Source organism: Phyllosticta citribraziliensis (assembly GCF_038025025.1).
Source record: "Phyllosticta citribraziliensis strain CPC 17464 chromosome Unknown J3D65scaffold_3, whole genome shotgun sequence".
In the NCBI taxonomy this organism is placed as follows: domain Eukaryota; kingdom Fungi; phylum Ascomycota; class Dothideomycetes; order Botryosphaeriales; family Phyllostictaceae; genus Phyllosticta; species Phyllosticta citribraziliensis.
Window position 1 is genome coordinate 1,471,812 of NW_027117340.1, and position 18,235 is coordinate 1,490,046.

Sequence of the window (18,235 nt, forward strand, 5' to 3'; positions counted from 1 at the left end):
CAGGACCGCGTGAGGTCGCTCCTCGAGCTAGATCTCGACCTGAAGAAATTATTGGTGCACTTCGCTCAGCTCACGATCAGCTTGTGCGCCACCTTGTTATGATGTGATGCGGGTGCCTGTTGTGGCGCCCCTTGACTCTTTCCGGTATTCTCAAGGTGCCCTCGGCTGCTAGCCTTTAGGTGCTTTCCGGGGCGAGGCGAGACCCTTAGCGCAGGCACACCACCCAAAAAGTCGAACTGTCCCCTTTCTTCAAGTGGTTCGCTCTGATTGTCGGGCAACACGCACCAATTCGCCGTTTTACACACCTAGGCGTCAAGATATCATGCCGGCACGAACGACGTCTTCGCAACCCAAATACCTCTTTTGTGCCCCGACTGGTAATTCCACATACCTCACGTCCTCCATCTCGCAAGTAACAATGCGTCAACCAACTGCTCATTCAGATAAAGAATGGACCGAAAAAGAACCACGCTACTTACAGCGTCAAAGCCAAAACAAAACATGCATCCAAGGCCTTCATGCACCCCATGGATATCCGTACACCCACGAGACCGCTCAACAAGACACCGCCTGCAAACCGTTCCACCACGCCTACGCCGCGCCTGAGTCCTTTCTATCACCATCGCGGTTCTTATCACTACTACCGGGCCAACTTGGCACAAGACCCGTCGGACGCAAGACGCGCTTGTACTTTGCGCTCTTGCTGGGACTGACCAAGCCGCTGACCAAGCTGCCCTTGCTCTCTTTTCCGTCCTTGCCCCCATCTTTGGACGTGTCGATGCCGCGGGGTGTTTTTGGATTGGGCGAACCCTTGGTGGCGTCACCGCCAGTGAAATACTCGCTGGTTGCGCGTGATGAGTCGACGCTGGTCTTGCCGACGCCCAGCATGCCGCCGCCGGAACCGCCGCCCGTTCCCGAAGTCGATGGGCGGAATGTGTAGAACGTGTCGTCGGGGAATGGGGAGGGACCACCGGTGAGGAGCTGGGTGAATTAGCATACAAGGGGGTCAAGGGGGGACCGATTGGCGGATGCTGCCAGGGGTAGGTTGCTCACGTGCTCCAAATGCTGCAGACGGCGCTCAACCGCGTCAAAAGACTTGAGTTTCTCCTGCACCTCGGGCGGAATGTCGGGCTCCTTCGACTTCTCCGTGACCGTCTGCTCGAGCCGGCGTAGGTTTTCCTTGAGCGTAGTGCCCTCCTCGGCCAAGCGGCGGTTCTTTTCCGTCAAGTCGGCGATCTCAGACTGCATCGACGAGTTGCGAGTCTTGACAACGTCAAACTCCTCGCGCAGTGGCGCTGTATTGTTAGTGCCATCTTTGCGCAGCGCCGACACCTCGTTCTTGAGCTCGTGCGTCAGGTTGATTTCCTTCCACAGCGACGTGACCTCTGCCTTGAGTGCGCTGTTTTCGGAACGCAGCTCCGACAGCTGTCGCTCGTAGTGCTCCGACTCTTGCTCCAGCTGGCGCACCACTTCGATGAGGAAGTTACCCTTCTTCCATTGAAGCCGCTCCGCTTCTCCTCCGGTCGACGTGGGTGCTGATAGCCGGGGGCTTGACGGGCTCTGCGGCCGCTGCGACTTGGACTGCAAGGACAAGATCAGTTGGAAGGCTCATCCCACCCCTTGTACGGTGACGCAACGGGCTGCTGACCTCGTTCTCTGAACCCTGCTGGGTTGTCGAGTTCTTCTCCGCCATGTCTGAGTGCTGCTGCTGGCGGCTATTGGGACGTCTCCTGGACAGGCGAGAGCGCGGGCGCGACGGAGTAGGGAGGCAAGATGTTGGAATGCAGCTCGAGGTGTGGGTTGAGAAGGTGATTTCGTCCGCAGTCGGCGCGTGATACATCTGCGCCGACTCGGCCATCCGTTCCCCTCTTTGCGAAGGGTCCTCCATTTTCACTTTTAGTTCCGCGTCGCATGGATGTGCGAGGTAACTTTGGTCGTCGTCGACCCGTACCTGGCACTTTGACTTTTGGGCTTTTGGGGGCGATGCCTGTTTTAATCGAGCCATCCCCGCCATGACCCTTTAGCCCCGGAGCTTATTGGAAGTCCGCCTCGCAGGTGTTGGAACTGCGGCCGTGTGGAGCTAACTCCGCCAGCCGTTTCACATGCACTGCTCAATCAATCCCCGTCAGACGTCTCTTCAACGGCTACTGGCGCTCTGCTTCTCTGGCCGGTTGGAAGCATTCGGATCCCAAGCTGAGGGAATGTGCTCGGAGGTCGGAAGAGGTGGAAAGCAGCAGCCCGCGACTCGCCCTCACCCAATTGCATCGTATCCAGCTGGGAAGTTTGGAACGAGCCCACCACTTTGCATATTCTGCGACCTTAGCCAGTTACGATTCTAGAATTCATGCGCGACTGGCAGAGTCTTGAGACGCGAAAAAGACCCTGCTAGCCGCTACTCAAGTCGGACCAGGCTCAAGTGCAGGCTTACGTGCCGTGGCACAGGGCGGTGGCTGGCGGCACCCAAGTAAGCTTAATACCGCGAGCATGGTTTTTTTCCATTTTCTTGTCCACGCCCATTGGTCCATGCGTTCCACCGTTGGATTCGGGCGATCGATCACTTTAGGCCTTCAACGTGGTATCCAGGATATTGAAGCGGGTGATAGATGGCTAGATCGATTCCTGGACGGGAGACGTCATAAGGAAGGCGATTGGCATCTCCAAAGAAAACTCCTTTAAATGGCACCCCTTGTGCCCAACCCCTCGGTGAGCTCAACCCCTGGCATTGTTAGCTTGTCAGAATAAGCGACGATGGAAAAGTGCCAAATCTTCTCTGAATGACTTGCGATGGAATTTTCTACATCCGCTCTTGTTTTCTTTTTTATCCAACCTCTTCTAAATCTTAAACTTCTCAAGGTACTTCCTGGCTTCCTCAACGCCATCGTCGACCTTTTCCGGGTTTGTGCCTTGCCCGACGGCCGTCTTGCCCTTACCACCAGCCTTGCCACCGATAATGGTGGAAACGGCCTTGGCCCAGTCGGCAGCAGAGGCACCTTGGGATTCAAAGTGCTGTAAACAGTCAGCAGGTGCACTGCACATGACCGGAAACGACGAAACAGAGGACAGCCTGTGCTCAGACGGCATAATGGGACCAAGTCGCTTACCTCTCCAATGTAGCAACCGTGCGCAACCTTGCCCTCCTTCTCATCGCCGGCCACCAGGTAGACCGACTTGTCCTTCTCCTTTGAACTGACGTACTTAATGGCCTCAGTGATGGCCTTGCTTGTGTGCTGGTTGTAGTCGAGACGCTGGACGAAAAACTTGCTCTCCTTGTTGGCAGCAAAGTAATTCTTCACTGCATCCAGCACCTTTTGGTTCTCGGCCTTGCTGGCCTTCTTCTGCTCGTCGAGGATGCCCTTGGCGACAGCGGCGACACGGCGACGGAACTTTTCCTTTTCAAGAAGCGGGATGGTGAGTTCGTTGAGACGGGTCTGGATGCTCTTGGCGGCGACCTCCTTGTCAGACGAGAATGACATCTTTTCGAGAGAGGCGATTTCGGCGGAAAAGTCGTTCGCCACGCGCTGCACGTCGTAGGCACCTTGGCCAGTGACGGCAATAATGCGGCGGATACCCTTTGCAATACCACCCTCCTCCAAAACGACGAGTTCCTTGATCTCGCCCGTCGACGCAACGTGGGTACCGCCGCAAAACTCAATAGAGAGCTTCTCCCATTCGGCATTGTCGGGATCCTTCATTATGTCGGAAACGGGCACACCAATTGAAACGACGCGCACGGGGTCCGGGTACTTTTCGCCGAAAATGGCACGCACACCGCGAATCTTGTAAGCATCTGCGAGGGCAAGGGGCTCAATGTAGACGCTGCGATTCTCGCGAATGTAAGCGTTGGAGACGGTTTCGATCTTTTCGACTTGCTGCTCCGTTACGCCCGTCTTGTGCGAAAAGTCAAAACGCAGCTTTTCAGGGGCAACGAGAGAACCCTTTTGATCAATCTCCCATCCCAAGGTTTCACGCAACGCGTAGTTGAGGACGTGGGTACCAGTGTGGTTGTTGCGGATGGGGTGACGGCGGAGCTCGTCGTACTCGCAGAGGACCTCGTCATCAACCGAGATGGCTCCGTACGATAAGTAGCCGGTGTGGAAGACGTAGCCGTTGGAAACCTGAACATTCTGGACATCGAAAGCGGCCTCGTTCGCGCCCTCAATCATAATCTTGCCAGTGTCAAATTCTTGACCACCCTGTTCAGCGTAAAAGTTGGTCTTGTCTAGAATAAGACCGAACTGCTCGCCCTCGGCCAACTCGGAGGTGCTCTTGATGAACTTCTTCTCGGGGTGGAAGATGGCCTTGACGTGGGCGGTAATATCATCCCGACCATACTTGTAGTCGTCTTCGGTTGGGGTGACCTTCATCTCTTGGAGAGCTCCAATTGCATGCACGTCGAGCTTGACCAGGTTTGCACCAGCCTTCTTGGCGCCTTTGCTGGCTTCCTTTGCCTTGGCCTGCGCCGCCCTCACTTCAGCATCGTCAATGGTGAGACCGCGCTCCTCGGCCATGATAAGGGTCAGATCCTCGGGGAAACCATATGTGTCGTATAACCTCCAGACATCGGCACCAGAGAGCTTCTTGGTACCAGCCTGTTCGCACTGCTTGGCATACCTGTCAAACATAACCTCACCGCGGTCCAAGCTCTTTGCAAAGGCCTGCTCTTCTTCATCCAGAATCTCCTTGACATCATTCTCCTTCTTCTTGATCTCAGGGAACATGTCGCCAACCTGCGCGACCAGCGTGGGGACAATCTTGGAAAAGAAGTTCCCAATGTCGGTATTGAGGTACTTGCGAGCGTAACGCGCACCTCTCCTGAGCACTCTGCGCACAACGTAGCCACGACCAACAGCGTCCGGAATGGCACCATCGGAAATGGCGAAGGTCAGGAGACGGACGTGATCCGCAACGACGCGGTATGCGGTGTCAATGCCATCTGGATCCTCATCACCAAACTTGCCCTTGTACTCTCTAACACCCGTGATCTCCTGAATCGTCTTGAAGAGCGGAGTAAAGACGTCCGTGTCGTAGTTGGACATTTTGTCTTGCAGGATGGAAACCAAACGCTCAAAACCCAAGCCAGTGTCCACGTGCTTTTGAGGCAGCGACCTCAAAGACCTGTCCGGTTCGCGGTTGTACTGGATGAAAACGTTGTTCCAGATCTCCAACACGTTGGGGTCGTCCATGTTGACAAGATGGGCAGCATTTCTGCCGCCGATCCTGTCGTAGTGGATCTCTGAGCAAGGACCGCAAGGGCCCTGGTCTCCCATCTCCCAAAAGTTGTCTTTGGCATTGCCCGTAAGAATGTGGTCATCGGGTACGCCAACCGCCTTCCAGTAGTCTCTGGCCTCGGTGTCCGGCTCCAGACCCAGCTTCGCGTCGCCCTCAAAGTATGTCACGTACAGGCGGTCGGGCTCCAGGCCAAAGACCTTGGTCAGCAGCTCCCACGAGTACTGAATGGCCTCCTTCTTGAAGTAGTCGCCAAAGCTCCAGTTGCCCAACATCTCGAAAAACGTGTGGTGGTAGCTGTCCTTGCCAACGTCGTCGAGGTCATTGTGCTTTCCTCCGGCGCGAATGCACTTTTGCGAGTTGACGGCGCGCTTCAGCGTGGCAAAATCCGAATTCGGGTCGACGGTGCCAAGGAAAATGGACTTGTACTGGTTCATGCCGGCATTGGTGAAGAGCAGAGTCGGGTCGGACAAAGGAACGACGCTCGAAGAGGGCACGAAGGTGTGGCCATTTTGCTTGAAGTAGTCGAGAAAGGTGGAGCGGACCTTGGAAGCAGGCCAGGTGGGATGCTGGTCGGCGACGGAGGCCATGGTGCGGTGCAACGCCGCGGAGAGCAGCAGAGGCGCTGGGCGAGGGCGAGGGCTGGGGCGAGGATAGCCGGTGGAGCGGCCTAGGAGGCTGGGCGCAGCGCGAGTAGAGACGGTGGAGTGTGTGGAGGCACAGGTGGTTGTGGTGGTGTTGCTAGGAATTTGTAGAAGCTTCGAGCGGGACTTCAGCGAGGTCAAATATCGACCGTGACTCACGGCGCCGACTCTGCAACGCAGCATGCACTCGGTTGAAGTCGACGATTAAAGGATCCGGCGTTGCGCGAAATGCACTAGGGCCCGCGGCTTTCTTTGACGACGCGAATTCGATCTCGGCTCCAAGCTTTTTGTCGCCGCGAATGAAGTTGAATGGTTTGTGATGGCCGCAGAATGGCATCCACAGCCTCCGGCGTCAACAAGAAGCGCCCTGCTTCCGAAGCACTCGAGAGCGAGCAGCGCCTCGCAAAGCGCTTCAACTTGCTAAACATTGGTATGCTCGACGATTCTCCAGCCCCTCGAGTCCGTCTGAGCCCATCGCTAACTTCACGCGCAGACAGCAATGGCAAGCTCTACATTCCCGTCGCCGCCAACCCCGCCACGGCCAGTGCGCCTCATCACGAACCCCTCCCCAACCCCGAACCGAGTCAGCACAAACGTGCCCCCATCGACGACGACTGGATGCCCATTGATGAAACAAAGGACAGAGTGTACATCTGCGACCTGGACCAGGAGCTTGCCGACATTGAATCGGACGAGGAGAACCCGATCTTTCTACCCGACATTGAGAAGCACCTCAACCGCATACCGCCTCATTTGTTGAAGAGCAAGGTTCCGCAACCTACGCAGCACAACCAGCTAGTGTTGTACAGCATACCTCAGTCTCTGAGCGTACCAGAGGATAAAGACAGCGTCAGAAAGGCCATCATTGAAGCTAGAGCTAGGGCAGGCCAGAACTGGTCGCCGCCGGAGAATGCTCCAGCGACACAAGCCAACACCAGTGAACCAGCGGGGGTTCAGGACGTCGAAGAGATGGCCACTGACGGCGACGAGTTCCCGCAAGACATGGACGTCGAGCCTATGGACATTGAATGATGAAACGGCACAGCAAGCGAGCAGTCACGAACAGAAATGCGACCCGCGACGAATTAATTTTGATTATCTGCCCCGAAACCAAACTGCCTACTAGCAGCGAGGCCGTGTTTCATTATTAAGGAGCGCGCGCAGATGCTCCATATGCGCTGACGTTGCCATGACCCTGATTGGCGTGCAACGCGATAATGCCTCATGCGTCAGGCCGCGGCTCTCAAAGTCGCCAAGGGGTGGAGCTTCCCGTTTGGTGCGCCTGCGCAGGTTGGGAAGGCTCATCGACTACGCCAGTCGTTTGACCACTTAATGGTGGCGGGCCAGGGGGTGGGCTGTACGAAGAGGGCGGAGGACCGTAATGTTGCTCCGGAGCAACCTTTGTCGAACCCACTGGCGGCTGGTATGTCGGAGGGACATCGTTGTTGTAGAGAGGCAGAGGCTCTGGGTAAGCCTGCATGTTGTGGCCGTGATACTGAGGATTAGGACGGTAGATTGTGTAGTCCTGGCGCAAATACGGTTCGAAACGAGCTCGTTGGTGGCTAGGAAGCAACCACTGTGATGGTCAGATGTAGAGCTCGAATGGATGGAGCCTGGTGGCTTACGCGGTGGTATGGCAGAGGAGCCAGTCCCTTCTTCATACGACGTTGGGCATGATAGTAACCTCCAACGAACCACAGCAGAAAGAGGAGCATCAAAACTCCAAATATTGTGAATTTGACAATGAAGCCAGTCTTTTACATGTTAGTCGAGGTCGCCGAGCGTCCAGCCTAGGCTGTTTTCTTACGCGTGTAAACCAAAAGTTGTCAAACCGGTCACCATCGTCGAGAACAACAGGGTCATTGTTGTTGTTGGCGGGAGGATTGTCGTTTTGGCGAGGGAGCAGCATTTTGGAAAGACGTCTGGAAGCAGAAAAGACTGGAGAAAGAAGACGAGAGGGAAAGAGAGAGCAGAAGAGTAGCAAATAATTGACGTGGCGGTGAAGTTGGGAAAAGAGCTGTGGCTGTGGCGGGCGGAACGCAACGAGTTTCACGCAATGTAAGAGGCAGTTAGATGGCTAGTCGTAGCTAGTGTGGCGCGAGCGTGCAGTGCAGCCTGGACGGGAAGGTCGAAACAGGGCGAAGAGGACAAGAGACGCGATTGGAAGCAAACGAGCGGATTAGGAGATGATGTAGCATTTGGGCGAGGTGAGCGGAGGCTGGTGCCCGGAGGTGGTGGTAAAAAGGTTGACCCCAGTCATGGTACGGTACATGTAGGGTGCGCAGGCAGGGAACCGGAACTCTCCCAAGCAAGCACGTGGCGCGTCCCGACCGTGACGGGTTGGTCTTCCGTACCTTACCTAGCTACTGCACCTCACCAACGGCTTCGCATACCGCTGCGTTTCTTCATTTCTTCGTCGAGAAACACCCGGGACACCATCGCGACTCGGATACCCGCTCTTCGACCAGCTCCAATCCCACCCTTCTCCCCTCTTCCCGCGCCACCGCTCCGGTTCCGGTGCTCGTGCTTCCTCTCTGCCCACGGTCCCTCCCGCATATCGTCACCGCGAACCAAATCCGAATCGCCGGCCGCGACTTTTAATCTCAGCGATCCCCACGCCCTCTCCGGCGGAGCGATGAACATCGAGAGTCGAGCCCGATGAGCTCCGTAGATGGAGAGAGCAATGTCAGCGGCGGCAGTGAACAAGTCAGCGCCAACACGCTCTCTGGAGATGGTCTGGCAACAGACAGTGCGGAGCGTCCTAGCTCCGAGCTCAAGCATATTCTAGAGGATGAGCAAAAGGAACTGGGCGCCAAAGCGGCAGAAGACACCAATGGCACCAGTTTTCATGGCTATCGCAAGCTCAAGGAACAAGAAGATGCTGCGTCAGAAGGCTCGTCAGCGCCACTGCCTCGCCAGGGTCCTTCGACTGGGCCCATGAGCCCAGAAGCCTCAATTTCTACACCAGATGACACGCCATCAGTTCAGGTGCGTCTTTGTCTTGGGTTTATGTCGAGTCAATCTCATCATCGCAGGGTTCCGCGCCATCTTCTCCAAGCAGCAGCACTCCGCCTTCTTTCGCTGCTTTTCAACGAGCTCGCCCGGCTCCCCTCCAACCTTTTGAGCGGCGATTCTCCACTAGAATAACATCGTCTTCCAGCCTCGGCTCGCCAAGAGCAGACTCGCCCGCCTTCCTCAACGCACATTCTCGCCAGTCATCACTATCTAGTCAGATTTTTCAAGCGCAGGATGAATCGGAGACGCCGCAGCCGCCGTGGGAAGTTGTACGGTGGACGAAATTGCGCAAGATATCCGGCCAAGCCTTTTCCGAGCTGGGAAAGCGGAATTTTGGTCGGCCAACGTGTTTGGCCGTGGCATCGTCTATTATTCTGGGAACCTCAAAAGGCCTGATCTTGGTTTTCGACTATCATCAGACGCTCAAGTCCATTATTGGTCCTGGTTCAAAGGCAATTGAAAGCGGTGCCATCACTGCCCTGGCCATTTCCGCCGACCACACCACTGTTGCAGGAGGACACAGTTCTGGCAACATCTTTACCTGGGAGCTGGCACGGCCTGCACGACCATTTCTTCACATTCCACCTCTTGCAAAATCAGAGCTTGAAAACAGACAGTCCGACGGCCATGTCTCTGACGTTTCGGTTTACCACCTGGGGTTTCTAGGCACGCGCCACACAGCCTTGGTATCTGCAGACGAGGGTGGAATGGCTTTCTCTCACTTGGCCACCAGAGGACTTGGAGCCATGGGTCGGACAGTGAAGACTACTAGGATCCTTGGCCGCTATCCTCCCTCTCCGACAACCCCTGAGCCGGCTCGCAAGGCGAGTTCAGTGCTAGCCTTCTCTCCACTTCCCCTTGGAAATGTTGAGCAGCCCACGGACACTCTTGGCTTGACTGCCCTGTTGACCCCTTATCTGCTGGTAATAGTATCGACTACCCCCATCGCCGAAACGCAGCACAAAGCCACGCGACCCAAGGAGTTGGCTCCACATGGCACTTTGAGCGGCTGTCTGGCCTGGTTTCCGGCTGTAAAGCTGAAGAATGCCTCAGGCGCTGACGAGCAAGGCGTCTCCAAGACGAAACTGGTATATTGTTGGTCCAACATTCTGACCGTCTTGGACGTGGATGCTCAGGAGCACCCGGAGAAGAATAAGCCCCCAATCCTCCATTTCCAGTCTCGCAGCAGATGGAGAGCTGAAGAAGCTATCGTTGCTGTGCAATGGCTCAGCAGATCAGTGATTGGGTTGCTGACGATAAGCCAGCGGCTTGTCATCTTGGAAGATACCTCGTTAAGACAGACCGACTCCTACGATCTCATCCAGAAGCACATTTTCCACGAAGACCTTTTCTCGCGTCAGCTTCACTCGGTTGTTGAGCAACACGACGAGAGAGATGATTCTTTGCATGGAGTTGTTGCTGATGCTTTCTACATGAGCTTTCGCGCATTCAAGGGCAGGCTCTTCCTCCTTGGGTTCAACGATGTATCCATCGGAACGCTATCGAATTGGGCTGATCGCCTATTAGCGCTGATGGAAGAAGGAGACTACATAGGTGCCCTGGAGTTGGCTACCGCATACTACAACGGCGATGCTGACAAGTTGACTGTCGGATTGCCCAGTGATAACGATGCCCGACAAGCTTTGGTGCAGGAGAAATTGCTCGATATGCTCTCCGCATCCCTGAGATATACATTCTCGCGAAACTGGTCAGAATACGACGAAGCGTCCCGATCCCAACTCTCTGCCCTAGCCACCGCCAGTTTCAACGCCTGTCTGAGTATGGATGACATGGACTATTTGTTCGAGGACGTCTTTGAAGCTTTCCGAGGTGCAAGTCTGCAAGGAATCTTTTTCGACGTGCTTGAGCCGCGGATCGTCGACGAAGAAATTACTTCTGTTCCGCCAGACGTCCTGAAAGATCTCATCACCCACTTTGCCTCCCATGGTCAAGCCGGCCAATTGGAAGAGTTGATTTGCCGACTGGACACATCTACAATAGACATTAATCAGGTCACGATTCTCTGCCGACAATTCAACCTGTACGATGCCCTTATCTACGTTTGGACACGGTCATTGCGCGAGTACATCACACCCTTAATAGACCTTTTGAAGATCATTGGGACCTTGCTTTCGAATTCGCAGCACAGCGATGTCACCTACGATCAACACGTGGCATCTGCAATGAAGATATTCCCTTATCTCGCATACACTTTGACTGGAAGAATATACCCCGGCGGCGTCACTTTGGAAGACGAAGAGGCGGACGAGGCCAAAGCGGCCTTGTACTCATACATATTTTCGGGAAAAGCAGTGGACTGGCCGAGAGGAAGTAAAGAGGTGTTCAATCCTCCGGCAGAAGCCAGCGTCGATGATTCTTTCCCCTATCTCCGGATGATTTTGAGATTTGACACCGGGAGTTTCATGAGCATGCTCAACGAGGCTTTCGAGGACTCGTACCTGAACGGAGACCAAACATCCTCGCCTAATGGCATCGTAAATGGCAGAGCCACTGAAAGGTCCTCGGCTCGCAGGCCCACGCGGCAGTACATTCTCAACATCCTGCTGGGGGTCATGAGCGACGGTCAATTCGACCCCGAGGACACCATTTACTTTTACATGTTCATCGCCCGTAATCTGCCCAAGTTTCCTCAGTACATCATCCTCCCGGGAAGTACTCTCCACAAGTTGCTCGAGGGTCTTTGCAACTATCCATCCGAGGCAGTATCGGACGACTGCCAACTCAGTGTCGAGTACCTGCTGTCCGTTTACCATCCACCGGACATTGACTCGCTCGTGCCCCTTTTTGAGCGTGCGGGCTTTCACCGTGTACTCAAGGCAGTATTCCGCAACGCCAAACAATACGCTCGGCTCATCGAAGCATACTTAAATGACTCCGATGATCGGGATGCAGTGTTCGATTGTATCAGGGACATTCTCCGTCCTAGCAGAGGTCTAAACAAGAAACAGACCAGCGACATTCATACGGTGATCCTTCGGCATGCGCTCGAGCTTGCCAGTGTCGATGCTGCCAAGACTGCCCTAACCATTCGGAATCACAGTCCAGCGCTTCTGGCGGGCGTGCTCGACAAATTGGAACCGGATCCGTACCTCCAGTTTCTGTTTCTTCGATCACTTCTGGAGCCTGAAAGACAGCCTGGTCCAGGGCATACATCGCTTCCTCCAGAAGCTCCCACTGCAGCCTTTATCGAAAGGTTCGTTCAACTCATGTGCAAATATGAACCTGGACATGTGGCCGAGTATGTTGGTCTGCTCCGCTCAGGCAATTTGCGGCTCGAAAAAGTCCTCCCTGCCATGGAGAGCAGCGGCGTCATTGACGCAGCCGTGGTTCTCATGGCGCAAGACGGTCTGGTTCGCGATGCAATGAGCAGACTTGTCAAGCACCTTGGAACACTGGAGACGGCCTTGGTTGGCTTGCTCGAAGAATCTGGAAACAGCCCGGATACTGCGAATACCGAAGAAGCCGCAACTGATTTGCTGGAGGCTGTGCACAAGTACTCTAAAATCGGCGTGTGGTTGTGTCAAGGACAAACAAGGGCCAAAAAGCAGGTCAATGGCGAAAAGAGACCTCGTGTCAATGGCATGAAAGAGTTTGAAAGGGAACTGGACATGGACGAGGTCCTTTGGCTCGAGCTCCTTGATGCCGTTGTCACAATGACCAAGGAGGTCTCCATCGCGACCAGCAAGCTCACCCCCAAGACCGACCCTTCCAGTGTTTTGGACACTACAAAGATTTCAAACAGCCTCCGCACCAATGTCCAGAACACCTTTTCTGCCCTTCTCGCCTGCATGGCGACTGCCGAAGCCCCCAAACCCTTGACGCACTCAGCTGCCATCGCTGCAGCGCGCAAGCAGCACACGCCTGCATCCGCAGGACAACCCTCCCCATCCTTCCTCCGCATCCTCCGCGCCTTCCTCACCCGCGCCTCGCGCTCTTCGCCCTCGCTCTCCGACCTTCGCACCGTCCTCACCTCCATCTTCTCGGCCTATGCTTTCGAATCGACAATCCTTGCCCTCGCAAACGCCTTTTTGGACAAAGACGTCTTTTCGCGCTTGCAGGACGTGACGCTGCGGCGCGGCCGTGGCTGGCGGCCCAAGGGCAACGTTTGCGAGGGCTGCCGGCGGCGCGTGTGGGGCCCTGGCGTCGAGGGCGGCGCGCGCATCTGGGACGAGTGGGAGCGCCGCGAGAAGGCAGAGTGGCGCAGACGCTGGGAGCGCGACGTCCAGCGGCGCGGTGGTGTGGAGGGCGCCAGAGCGCGCCGTGGCAAAGGCAAAGCGGAGCCCCCCGACGATGTCGTCGACGTCGCTGACGCCGCGGCCGACGAGGCCGATGGCAGCGCCGAGCAGTCTGCCGTTGGGTCTGGAGACGGTGGTTCAGGGGACTGGGGGGAGAACGCTGTGAGGTCGGCGAACGGCGAGCTTTCATCGTCCAATGGCCCGCTGCAGCCGCTCGTCGTCTTTGCCTGTCGCCATCTGTGGCATCGCCGCTGCTTGGAGCGCGAACTTTTGAATCGTATGGGACATGATGGCCACGGCCAAACACAACCTGTCGGCGTCGATGGGGTGGCAGAAGCAAATGCCAAATGGGAGGCTGAGGATGGCAGGTTCAAGTGTGCTATCTGCGTTGAGCTGCCCACTGGTGCGGCGAATGGGTGAGATGGATGGCAAAGGTAATGGAATCACACCGACAGCAGGTTGTCACGGAAGAACTTTGAAGGGTTGGATGGAAGTGCACTGTGCATGTATGACAGACTATTGGACAGACAGACAGCCGGGGTACGTGAGGGATTCTCCATTGAGACGCGAAGAGGTACGATGTAAGTAGGCAAGACTTAATTGAATGAGGTGGTTTTCATCAAATACGCTCATCGCGTTTTCCCTCTTATCTCACCTAATCGAGAAGAAGCGTGTGGCCTGGCTTTTACTATCCGGCTTCAAAATTGGAAAAATTTTCGTCACTGAAAGCAAAATCCTGTAGTAGAAGAGCTACGGCTAGCTTTTGGGAGCAAGCTATCACACAGTACGTCCGTGATTTGGTATTTGGGTAAAGATGAGAGCGAAAAATAAAAGCGTGAAGGCGATGGGCAGGGAGAATCTGTAAAGTGAGAGATCAACTTCTCTCATATTCTACGACCATTTTTACAGAGCTGACCACCCATCTATGTACTCATATTGAGCCTGGAAAGTACGTACACACTCGTAATCGTGGCCAAGCAAGCAGCCGAGCAACACAGACGAGCTGGCTGCACGCGCGCGTATGTGCAACCATCTGCTGCCGGTAAGATTGAGTACGACGTTTGAACTTGGCTGCTCCGTCTCACGGACGAGTGGGTCCTACATACTTTGCCCATCCCGTTTGTGTGTGTAGTACAAGTTCTGCCAAGCGGTGAGCGGTGAGAAAGGATCAGCGGGAGGAGGAAGAGTAAACGAAAGGAGAGTATCATGACTTTCTCAGGCAAACAGACAGACAAGCGTCCATACTTCTTGGCACAGTGAAGGAATACCAGAGAGCATTTGAGTAAAATCCAGATGGCTGCATAGAGGGAGAGCATTCAAGACCCAAGAACCATTCTCCGTGTAAAAGTTGGTCGACCACCGCAGTCTGCCTGCATTATCAAGCCGTTTGTTTACTTGATCGCCCCCCTCGCAGCTGTCCAATCTCTCCGCAGTTACCCGAACATCTAAAAAATGAGCGCAAGACGTTTGAAGTTGGGGAGCCGCGGCGCTAATGCCGGTTCCGCGGACACGACGGCTGCCGGTATAGATGGACGGCGTCGGAAGTTGTGTGCGAGCAGCGCTACGACAAAGCGTTGGATTGGCTAGCAACGGTACATTTCCAACTGCGGAGACGCCGCCGTGCTTCGTTTTGGGGTATAGCGAGGGAAAATTAAAGCCAGCGTTGCCGTGGCAGGTCGGCAAAAATGCTCTCCTCACGACGTTCAAAGTTGCAGGAGCGCTGTGTTGACTGGTGGGAGTGCACACACGCTGTGCCACAGCAGCGCAGTCGGATTGGCCATTGCCGGGGGTGGCACTGGTGGTCCGCAAGCGGGGGTCAAAAGCACCACGTCCAAAGTTAGTTGGACGCTTGCGCTCGCTCACGCGGACGACGAGCGCGATCCTGCCGGGGCGAGCATCAGACGTTTGACGTTGCAGCCAAAAACCAGAAAAAGTCAAGGCGTCCGTGGTCCCAACGATCTCAAGAAGCTCGGTATGGAATATCAGAAGTTCAATGTTGCCAGGATGGTAGGCGTTGGCCATTTGTTGCGGACTAGCGCGCCATGCAGGTAAAGTTTGGTATGATTGTGTAGACGTTTGAACTTGGGATCTTGAGCTGTGATACGTCCTGCTTGTGTCCACTGCATGGAAATTGGGTGGGGCTGGCGCTTATGGAGAGCAGCATAATCTCGGCGCTTCGTCTGCTGCTCTAGTAAGACGTTTGAAGTTGGGAGAAGGATGGGGGCCGGATGAATACCGCAATGGGAGGTCTGCAGCTGGAGAATTTCGCTAATATGTCGGAACAGTGGAGAAGTGAGGACTCCTTGGATGCATCGGTGGTGGTGGTGCATGACTGCTCCTCAGTCACGTTCGTGAGCCTTAGGATTGAGTGAAAGCTCCTTAGGCCAGAATGCTAGAGTTACCGTTTCCCTCAACATGCACTGTGACAGAAAGGTTGAACATGATTGATGCAGTAGCAAAACGGCCCTGATGTACTTTAGGAAAGATTTTGGTATGACAGGAAAATGTTGCGACAAGTTGCAATAATGCCTAGAAACCCAATCAAAAGCAAGTCCAGAGCTCAGAAGAAAAGACCAAACCAACGCCAGGCTCGAGAACACTGGCCCATGTTTCCCATGTGCTCATGCAAAGTCCCACCCAATACCTAGTCCCTACCCAATTAACTGAACTCAAAACTCACCCGTGATGCTTACGGTTGCGATCACCCCTGTGCTTGCCTTTCTTCCCATGTTTGCGCTCGCCATCCCGCTCTCCTCCATCCCAAGGCTTCGAGTAGAGCGCAGAGGCCTTGATGAGTTCCGCCAGGGCGCTTTCCATGGTGGTGCGGCCCTCGAGCGTCTGCCACACCTCATGTGGCGCCTTGTTGACAACTTCCCATGCAACCAGGTTGTCGGTCAAAGTGGCCAGATCACGCTGCTTGCGCTCCCATTCGCTGCTCTTGCGCACCTCAACCCCAGAACTGACTAGAACCACAGGAGTGTTGCGGTCTTGGATGGCGCGCGCGCTGACAACTTCGCTTTTGCTAAGCGAATCGGCGACGAGATTTTCCTGCAGCTGCGCCTTGATATACTTGCCCGACTGATAGGCGTTTCGTCCGTAAACGCGATCCTCGCGATCGCGACCCTTGAACAAAGCCCCAGCTATTCTCTGGATGCCCAGTGGTGAGATGACGCCCCAACCCCACAAGATGAATCCGCGGCTTGCAGACCCGATGCGGTGCAGCAAATCTTCGTGCATCGGATCTACCATCATGATGCCCGTGACTTCGCGCAAGTGTCGTGACGAAAAGATGCGGCTCGTGATGCTGCCGATGCCGGCCGAGACTAGGATCCAGGGGCCCTCTTCACCTGCACGAGCTAAAGCCTCGGACAGCGCGTCTGCAGACATGCCAGCCGAATGTGGAGATGGGGCATTGTCTGACCAAGCGTAGCCCGGACGATCCCAGTAACAGAAGCGAGAGATGGTGTTGTTTTGCCGGGCGCTGTAGAGCCAGTGCTCAAAGTTGTATTCGCTGGGATGCTCCCCGGCTTCGAGCAAGATGGTTGGGTTCTTGCGCTCATTTGTATAAGTCACATTGCCGACGCATGACAAATGGACTGCGTACTTGTCGCCATCGACTAGATAGCGCTCACCAGGCATTTCGAGTGTAGCATCGCGGGCGCGAATGATGAGCGTCGCAGTCATCAAAATGGCAATGATGACGTAGATGGCCAGGATGATGGTCGAGACAAAGACAGCGAACCACTCGCGAAGCGAGCGCCGTGACTCTGGTCTCCCAGTGAGACGTTCTTCTTCTTCCGCCTTGCCCCACGCAACAACTCTGTCGGCGATGACGCACCAGATGGCGACCACGACGGCCCAGACCACGGACGCAATGCCGACCCAGCCCTCCTCGAGACGGATGCGCTTCGCGGCCAGTATGAGAATCATGTCGGCAAGGAGTATCAGGGCTATCAGGGCGGCCGATGTGCGCATGGCGGCCGAAGGTGTAGCGAAGAATAGGAGTGCGACCAAAAGGTTTCCCAAGGTAAGGGTTGTGTAGGAAAAGTCAAAGAAGCCGGAACCGCGCGAGTGCAAGCCCGGGGGCGAGACGAAGATTGACACCAACAGAAGCACCCACCATAGGAAGGTAACGACGAGGATTAGGACGGTCAGGTAGCGAGTGAAACGAACGCTCCATAGGTTGTAGGGCGAGACCTGGGCGTGTGTCAGAAACGATCTTGTTACATGAGAGCGGAAACTTGCAGCAGGATCGTTGGGGTCCAAGTAGCCATCAGCATGCCGCTGGCGCTGCGAGCCCAGAAGTCGTGTATTCTCATCTGGCTCGCGCGACTCGTAGGATGGTCGCGAAGATTGGCCATGGGTGGCATCGGACGGCTCATTGTTGTCGTCGTCGTCGTCGCGCTTGGTTCCCCAGAGCGAGACCATGGCGGCTCAAGTTGAGAGAAGGCTTGAGCAGAGTTGGGTGGGGGAGACGAGGAGAATAGAAGTGGATGGATATTTCCAAGATCCGGATTGTGATGGAAAAGTGGTGGTGGACGGGATGGGATTGCACAGCAGCAGGGAAGCTGACAAGGCCTGGACTCTGTCACAACGTCATGGCTGCAGAGGCCCCAAGCCACAAGCAGCCTGGCGGCGCCATTGATTGTTCGCGTGCGGTGCGTCGGGAATGAAAGACGATGATGGTGTCGAGCAGCTGAGCACGACCAACGCGTGGGTCGCCATCGCCATCCCTGCGCCCATCGTCTTCTCCGCATTCTGCCCGTCGAGTGCCACCCCCTGCTCAGCACCCCACTGCAAGGATGCCCTCCGCCCTCCAGTCTACAACTCACCAACGACAACAAACCGCCCAACCCCCAGGCCTGCTGACGGCATTGCCTCTCACCGCATCCCCAGTCGAAAAAGCCACCGGGACGCCTCGTAGATAGCCTCCCGCTCTGCGTCAGCCCGCCAGGCCAATCGTTGTCCTCGTCCAAGACCATGAGCCCGCGAGCGCATCATCTACGACATACACTCTGTAACCCCATTGCCAAGTCCACCCTCTCCAGCCAAGCCTCACCGTCGTGTCAAACGCCAAAACGATGAAGCTCCAGC

The 18,235-nt window shown here is 55.5% G+C and overlaps 7 protein-coding genes across 7 annotated transcripts; 2 read left to right on the plus strand and 5 right to left on the minus strand.

The window, feature by feature from the left end:
* Positions 1–349: 349 nt before the first annotated feature.
* J3D65DRAFT_260578 (uncharacterized protein) lies at positions 350–2,249 on the minus strand. The gene is made up of 3 exons (XM_066794869.1): positions 1,649–2,249; positions 1,054–1,581; positions 350–981 (listed from the first exon to the last, which is right to left on the minus strand). The coding sequence occupies exons 1-3, from the start codon at positions 2,012–2,014 to the stop codon at positions 592–594; spliced, it is 1,284 nt and encodes a 427-aa protein (XP_066657848.1). The 5' UTR covers positions 2,015–2,249; the 3' UTR covers positions 350–591.
* Positions 2,250–2,832: 583 nt separating this feature from the next.
* On the minus strand, positions 2,833–5,816 carry J3D65DRAFT_549332 (tRNA synthetases class II (A)-domain-containing protein; the record flags this gene model as incomplete). The annotated part of the gene is made up of 2 exons (XM_066796948.1): positions 2,833–3,006; positions 3,102–5,816. The coding sequence occupies 2 exons, from the start codon at positions 5,814–5,816 to the stop codon at positions 2,833–2,835; spliced, it is 2,889 nt and encodes a 962-aa protein (XP_066657849.1).
* Positions 5,817–6,180: 364 nt separating this feature from the next.
* Positions 6,181–6,902, plus strand: J3D65DRAFT_692005 (uncharacterized protein; the record flags this gene model as incomplete). Its single annotated transcript, XM_066803931.1, has 2 exons — positions 6,181–6,300; positions 6,364–6,902. Exons 1-2 carry the CDS (start codon positions 6,201–6,203, stop codon positions 6,900–6,902), a joined length of 639 nt encoding a protein of 212 aa, XP_066657850.1. The 5' UTR covers positions 6,181–6,200.
* Positions 6,903–6,941: 39 nt separating this feature from the next.
* On the minus strand, positions 6,942–8,095 carry J3D65DRAFT_616917 (uncharacterized protein). The gene is made up of 3 exons (XM_066799494.1): positions 7,678–8,095; positions 7,496–7,624; positions 6,942–7,446 (listed from the first exon to the last, which is right to left on the minus strand). The coding sequence occupies exons 1-3, from the start codon at positions 7,777–7,779 to the stop codon at positions 7,114–7,116; spliced, it is 564 nt and encodes a 187-aa protein (XP_066657851.1). The 5' UTR covers positions 7,780–8,095; the 3' UTR covers positions 6,942–7,113.
* Positions 8,096–8,228: 133 nt separating this feature from the next.
* On the plus strand, positions 8,229–14,027 carry J3D65DRAFT_616919 (vacuolar assembly/sorting protein-like protein VPS8). The gene is made up of 2 exons (XM_066799495.1): positions 8,229–8,858; positions 8,906–14,027. The coding sequence occupies exons 1-2, from the start codon at positions 8,529–8,531 to the stop codon at positions 13,559–13,561; spliced, it is 4,986 nt and encodes a 1,661-aa protein (XP_066657852.1). The 5' UTR covers positions 8,229–8,528; the 3' UTR covers positions 13,562–14,027.
* Positions 14,028–14,271: 244 nt separating this feature from the next.
* Positions 14,272–15,490, minus strand: J3D65DRAFT_260649 (uncharacterized protein). Its single transcript, XM_066794872.1, has one exon. It carries the CDS (start codon positions 15,161–15,163, stop codon positions 14,357–14,359), a length of 807 nt encoding a protein of 268 aa, XP_066657853.1. The 5' UTR covers positions 15,164–15,490; the 3' UTR covers positions 14,272–14,356.
* Positions 15,344–17,827, minus strand: J3D65DRAFT_616925 (uncharacterized protein). Its single transcript, XM_066799496.1, has 2 exons — positions 17,387–17,827; positions 15,344–17,338 (listed from the first exon to the last, which is right to left on the minus strand). Exons 1-2 carry the CDS (start codon positions 17,567–17,569, stop codon positions 15,818–15,820), a joined length of 1,704 nt encoding a protein of 567 aa, XP_066657854.1. The 5' UTR covers positions 17,570–17,827; the 3' UTR covers positions 15,344–15,817.
* Between the last annotated feature and the right edge of the window lie 408 nt (positions 17,828–18,235).

Bases quoted from the DNA above. Each gene is read 5' to 3' on its own strand.
- J3D65DRAFT_616919 (XM_066799495.1), top strand. From the start codon at position 8,529: ATGAGCTCCGTAGATGGAGAGAGCAATGTCAGCGGCGGCAGTGAACAA. The intron at 8,859-8,905 runs GTGCGTCTTTGT...TCATCATCGCAG, and splicing joins ATGACACGCCATCAGTTCAG to GGTTCCGCGCCATCTTCTCC.
- J3D65DRAFT_616925 (XM_066799496.1), bottom strand. From the start codon at position 17,569: ATGGTCTCGCTCTGGGGAACCAAGCGCGACGACGACGACGACAACAAT. The intron at 17,339-17,386 runs GCAAGTTTCCGC...ACACACGCCCAG, and splicing joins TGGACCCCAACGATCCTGCT to GTCTCGCCCTACAACCTATG.
- J3D65DRAFT_616917 (XM_066799494.1), bottom strand. From the start codon at position 7,779: ATGCTGCTCCCTCGCCAAAACGACAATCCTCCCGCCAACAACAACAAT. The intron at 7,625-7,677 runs GTAAGAAAACAG...AACATGTAAAAG, and splicing joins ACAACTTTTGGTTTACACGC to ACTGGCTTCATTGTCAAATT. The intron at 7,447-7,495 runs GTAAGCCACCAG...TGACCATCACAG, and splicing joins CTCCTCTGCCATACCACCGC to TGGTTGCTTCCTAGCCACCA.
- J3D65DRAFT_260578 (XM_066794869.1), bottom strand. From the start codon at position 2,014: ATGGCGGGGATGGCTCGATTAAAACAGGCATCGCCCCCAAAAGCCCAA. The intron at 1,582-1,648 runs GTCAGCAGCCCG...TTGTCCTTGCAG, and splicing joins AGCAGGGTTCAGAGAACGAG to TCCAAGTCGCAGCGGCCGCA. The intron at 982-1,053 runs GTGAGCAACCTA...TAATTCACCCAG, and splicing joins GTCTGCAGCATTTGGAGCAC to CTCCTCACCGGTGGTCCCTC.
- J3D65DRAFT_260649 (XM_066794872.1), bottom strand. From the start codon at position 15,163: ATGGCCAACGCCTACCATCCTGGCAACATTGAACTTCTGATATTCCAT.